At 34.7% G+C, this 6,000-nt stretch overlaps 1 protein-coding gene across 1 annotated transcript in view; it reads left to right on the top strand.

Annotated features, from left to right (window-relative positions):
* The window catches only part of LOC107706777 (membrane-associated phosphatidylinositol transfer protein 2-like), a 69,411-nt gene that overhangs the window by 24,550 nt on the left and 38,861 nt on the right, over window positions 1-6,000 (top strand). The window contains exon 2 of the mRNA XM_016510592.1: window positions 776-970. Within this exon, the coding sequence (XP_016366078.1) occupies window positions 893-970 (78 nt within the window). The 5' untranslated portion in view covers window positions 776-892. The remainder of the gene's footprint in view (window positions 1-775; window positions 971-6,000) is intronic.

The following is a 6,000-nucleotide window of genomic DNA, read 5'->3' as shown; positions in this document are numbered from 1 at the left end:
TGTGGGCGTGTTAGAACGAGCCGTTTTAGGTAGGTGTGGCTGACTCTTAACTTTTATAAAGAATATCTCTTTGGATTTGAGACTTTAGTCTTTGCAACTTTACAGATCTTCTTTATGCACCAAGAGCTTGTAACACTCCAAAGAGAAAGGAAAACTTGAAATCGCATCATATGACCCCTTTAAGAAGCAAACTTGCCCATGATATTAGGGGTTGTTTTCAGGCAAAATATCTTGAAGTAAGTTTCTCTCTTTTTTTGTTTTAGGTATTTAGCCAAATCTTGTGCGGTTTATGATGAAGATTGATTATATTTAGATATTTTCACTGGAGAACCACATTATGCAACACTTGAGTTAAAAACTAAAACTCAAATCTGCCGTTTTTGCTGAGCATGACTTAAAAAAACAACAACATAAAAATCTGGTGTAATTTTCTTAATCAGTATTTTTGTATCAGTATTACTGTAAAAATATCTCAGGATCCTTCAAGCAAGATAAATTTAGTCAAGAAGCAAACTTGCACAAGATATCAGGACTTGTTTTTAGAGCAAATATCTTGAATTAGGTTTCTTTTCTTTAAGCATTTAAGCAAGTCTTGCTAAATGTATGCTATTTATGATGATGCTTTATTTAGATATTTTCACTGGAGGAACACAATATTTATTAGTTTGTTTGAGTCTCCGTATTCATGCCTCAGATCTCAAAAGCTTTCCTCTGGACGTCCATAGATGATTTTCAGATAGTCTGATTTGTCTGTCTGTCTTTGTTTTCTGCCCAGGTCTGAGAAATGAGCTGGACTCCTTCTCTCTGATGCACTCGAGCTAAGGGCTGTCCTGGTGGATTTGCCCCTGACCCAGCGGAGCGTTTCCAGCCCCAGCCCCGCTCCACGGCCAACATGCTGATCAAAGAGTACCGCATCCCCATGCCCATGAGCGTGGAGGAGTACCGCATCGCTCAACTCTACATGATTCAGGTTTGCTCATGGTTTTATCTTACATTAAAGCAGTCGAAAATTCTGTCATTTATTACTCATCGTCACTTTGTCATACCACGTCTGTCAAGCTCCAAAAAGGATAAGAAATCTCCATAAAAGTAGTTTGCACACCTTGTGAGCTATATTCCAAGTCTTTTGAAATCATGCAGTGGTTTTAAATAAGTAATTTATGAAAAATATCAATTATCACAAATCCCAAATCAAATGTTGTGACTTTAGATGTGTCATATAAGGTAGACCCCTATGATATCAGGAATTACCAGAACAATGTAAATACACAACACAGAATTTCTGAAAAACAAAACATTTCATAGGGCCCTATTATTGTAAAAAAAAAAAAAAAATCAATTAATTAAATATGCTTTTTGATTATTAAAGTTTAATTAAACATTTAAAAATTTGGTAAAAATAAAACCGAATTTAAGAAAAAATAAATCAAATGTATTTAATAGGGCCCTACAAATCAAATTTTTGTTAAATTGTTTAAGTTTCATGATTTCAAATAATTAGACGTATTAACATTTAATTTAACCATTAAAGGGATATTTTACCCAAAAATGAACATTATGTCATCATTCTGTCATCAAACACTTGACGGTAGCCATTGACTTCCATCTTTTAAGATACTATGGAAGTCAATGGCTGCCGTTAACTGTTTGGTTACCAAAATCCTTCAAAAATATCTTCTTTTGTGCTCAACAGAAGAGAGAAACTCTGGAACAAGTGGAGGGTGAGTAAATGATGACAGAATTTTCATTTTTGGGTCCGTTTAAAATGAAGCCATAAAAAAATAAAACAGAAAAAATGTAATCCAAAAAAATTAAATAGGAAAAAATGGAATTTGGGAAAAATAAAACATATTTTGGGGGGGGGAATCGCATAGAACCCTACATATAAACTTTGACTTCAATAACGTTTGACCACGAAACACAAAAACCAATGATGACTAATCTGTGTCATATTTTATTTGCGATCTATGACTTAAATAGTGGTCTGTTCCTCACAGAAAACTAATGTATAACTTCAGAGGACTTATGCCGAAAGTCATTTGGGTTATTTTTATGGTGTTTTTTTTAGCCTGTTTGGTTCATATGGTCCGTGTGGAAAAGAGATGTGTGAATCTCCTTTTGTGTTCCCCAGAAAAAATAACAGCCTGTGGGTGTGGAATAACATGAGTATGAAATAATAATAGCAGAATTTTCATATTTGGGAGTTCTTTTAAGCGCGTCATGCACTTCTTCTGTTGTTTCTGTGCGAAGTGTAGCGTGTAGCATACAAAAACCTGTGACTCACAGCTGGCTTGTTTGGTGTTTCCTTTTTGAAACATGCTTTACTCCCTGATTCAAATGCAGTGAAAGTAACATGCATGTGGGAATCATTCAAATATGATGCACATGTGCAGTTTTGCAGAACAAAGACGGTGTTTCACATCTATTTTTGGTAGGGCACAACGCATGCTCTAAATATTTCACTAAATTTGGCCCGCGATCCCCTGAGACAGGTTGTGGGTGCTGGCGAGGCAGCACCTTACGCATTGTGCTGATGCCGAAACCAGCAGCGAGCTGATGGAGAAATGCTGATGCTGATCGGCAGAGAACCACTGCAATGTGCAAATGTAGATGACACTCCTGTGAAAGAGATTTTTAATATCAGAGACGCTATCCTGGTTAAAGAAATAAATAATCACAAAATGTTTGGCCAAATTGTGCAGCCTTACAAACAAGCACAGCAAACCTGGAGCTTTTTTATTGCAATTTGATCAGAAAAGGTGCAATTAGATTTTCCTCCCAAATTGTGCAGTCCTACTAACCTTAAAATAGGGTGGTTTACCCAATATTTGTGAATGCTATGTTTCTTATGCTTTATGGGTTAATGTCGCAATAATTTAGCAACATGTAAACGTCAAACTCTATTGAAATCAATTGAGTCCCTTGAGTTCATTTGTTTGCCACAAAGTTGCTGCTCGATGGAAAGCGTTCTACTGATCTGTATCTAGTGAAATGTCTGTCTGCGGAGGTTTGCATGAAATTTAATGAGTGCTCAGATCGTTGTTGGAGCTCACAGTGAGGTTACAGCCACAGATCTAACTGAGCTTCCTCCTACATGCTCGGCTTTCTCTGAATGGTCTTATAAGGTTAATTAGCGCTCTGTCAACGCAGCTGTCTCTCACTGCTGTTGTCAGTGGGGTATTAAGAGAGAGGACAACCAGGACGTTACTGTCCAATTGCAACAGGCATGCTAAATTTAAGCACTTGTGCTAAGTCAGTGGACATCAGAATCGAGCCTAAGCGATGTTGACTCGCATAAGACTTCAAGTCCTTTGGGAACGTTGTCTAATTAGCAGATTTCTGAAAGCGTGAGTCATCGAAAGTGCGAAGTAGCGTCCATATGACTGATGGCCAAATAGTTTCGGTTTGGCGCAGAGAATCGAAGCTCGAAGCCAATTAACACGTTGAATCTGCATCTAAATAGAGCATTTGTGTTCTTGTTAAAGTTAGTTTCACTTGTTTATTTGTTTTTTTATGTTCTTTCTGAGCTCTGCTGTTTTTAAGCACCATCTGTTGACATGCCATGGCAGAGCTGGCGTAATGAGCGTGCGGAGGGCAGGCACACGGTTTGGCAAGCTTGTACACCGTCAGTGTGACCCCGCTGGTGTAGTATTAAACCTGTGTGTTTGTGTGAGCGCCGCTCTATTAGCCTCATGTTACACAGCAGAACTCTGGTCAGGAACCGTGAACAGATGTTCATCGCTGGTGGAAATATAAACAAAACTAGTTCTGCTGTGGATGGCGGGAGGTGCTTTTTGCTGTGTGTGATGCACCAAAGAAGAGTTTTTCACTTCGTAAGCTACTGTGTGTCATCCGTTTGCATTCCAGTGCATTATGGATTTAGATTGATTAGTTCAAGCTTGGGTGGGGCGCTCAAATTAAGCCACATCATGGATATTGCAGCGATTTTAAGTGCACTTTGTGTCTGGTCATTAAGTTTCCGAAACCGCCTTTCATTTAAGATGTTTTTTTCTATTAATGTTTTAAAGGGGTCATATGATGCGATTTCATTTTTTCCTTTCTCTTTAGAGTGTTACAAGCTCTTGGTGCATAAAGAAGATCTGTAAAGTTGCAAAGACTAAAGTCTCAAATCCAAAGAGATATTCTTTATAAAAGTGTTTTGTAAAAATCGACGCGTTTCAAAAAGGCGGGGCATAGAGGAGAAACAATAATGTACAGTATGTGGAAAATAATGTGTTTTTTTAACTTTAAACCGCATAAACACATTTCATTACACCAAATACACAAAATAATGTTCTTTTTAGCAGCATCATATGACCCCTTTAATAGCGTTTCTGATTCTAAAACTTTGAACTTACGTTTAATTAATTTCTGTGAAGCAGTCTGTTTAAGTGAGTTAATTCAAGACTTTGATTAAACAAATTGATTGCATTATCACTCAGAAGTGTTCATGGATTTTTTATTTTTATTTTTTATATTGCAATGTTTTAATTAAAATATGTAGATTAATGTTGCTGTTTATATATTTATGTGTATATTAAAATGTGTTAGTTAAAAATATTTGTAGATTTTTGTTGATAGTTGTATATATTAAAATGTTAGTTAAAAATATATGTAGATTATTGTTGATATTTATAAATTATATTGAAATGATAGAGCCTATATGTAGACTAATATTGCTGTTTATATATTTATATATTGTATTAAAAATTGTTAGTTAAAAATTGATGTAGATAATTGTTCATATTTATATTGTATATTGAAAAGTTTTAAATAATATATATATGTAGAATAATGTTACTGTTTATATATAATATATTAAAATGTTTGTTAAAATAAATGTGGATTGATGCTGTTTATATATTTATGCATTATATTAATAAATGTTAGTAAAAAATATAAGTTGATTATTGTTAATATTTCTCTATTATTTTAAAATGTTTTATTAAAATATATACGTTAATGTTGCTGTTTATATATTTTTACATTATATTAAATGTTTTAGTTAAAATAAATGTAGATTGATGTTGCTGTTTATATATTTATGTATTATAATATTAAATGTTAGTAAAAAATATAAGTTGATTATTGTTAATATTTCTATATTATTTTGGAAATGTTTTATTAAAATATATGTAGATTAATGTTGTTGCTTATAAATTTATATAAAAATGTTTTAGTTAACATGCATGAAGATTAATGTTGCCATTTATATATTTATATAAAATTATTTAGTTAAAATATATGTAGGTTATATATTTGTATATATTTTATTATTATATCATTATTATATTTTATATATGTTTATATATCATTATATATTATTGTATTTAAATGAAAATGATTATACTATTCTTTCTTGTTTTCGTTCAGTGAAAAACTGTTGAAAAACTTTTTTTTAAAAGTTTTTTTAAATGTATTTTTTACTTATCTTTGTATTCATTTTTACCTAGATTTGTATAATATTTTACTTCTTGCATGAAACCGTTTAAATCTATTTGGCAACAATGATTGTTTGGTTGAAATGCTGATTCAGCTATATAAGAATTTCAAGGCAAGCACGTAATTATATTGAGATATATATTGAATATGGTCATTTTATGAAAATGGTCAGGAATGTGGCTTTCCGAAGCTTCCGTCACAGCAGTATCACACTTCCCGCGGCATTTCTCTGGCGCTCCTGTTTCTCTCCCCTCCGGTCAGACCCCCTCTTCTGCAGCGTCACAGCTGAGCTCCGGTTGCCATGGATACCCGTGACATCAGCCGGAGCGTGGCACTCGCTGCAGTCATTTGTTTGCGGCGCGAGAGCGGAGACGGAGGGAGAGGTCACGATGATGCAGGCCTGTTGCCAGGGCGACTTCACTCCCATGATTTCTGCTGTCCACAGATGGGCAGCGGAGGTGCATCGCGCCGAGGTTAAACCTCTCACATGATCTTGGCCGTCCATGTCCATATAGGGCAGCGTTTGCTTTCCGTTCATCCACGGAGATACTAAATTAA

The sequence above is a fragment of the Sinocyclocheilus rhinocerous genome, unplaced genomic scaffold (genome assembly GCF_001515625.1).
Source record: "Sinocyclocheilus rhinocerous isolate Xijiao unplaced genomic scaffold, SAMN03320098_v1.1 scaffold864, whole genome shotgun sequence".
Lineage (NCBI taxonomy): Eukaryota > Metazoa > Chordata > Actinopteri > Cypriniformes > Cyprinidae > Sinocyclocheilus > Sinocyclocheilus rhinocerous.
This window is presented reverse-complemented; position numbering and strand designations above follow the sequence as displayed.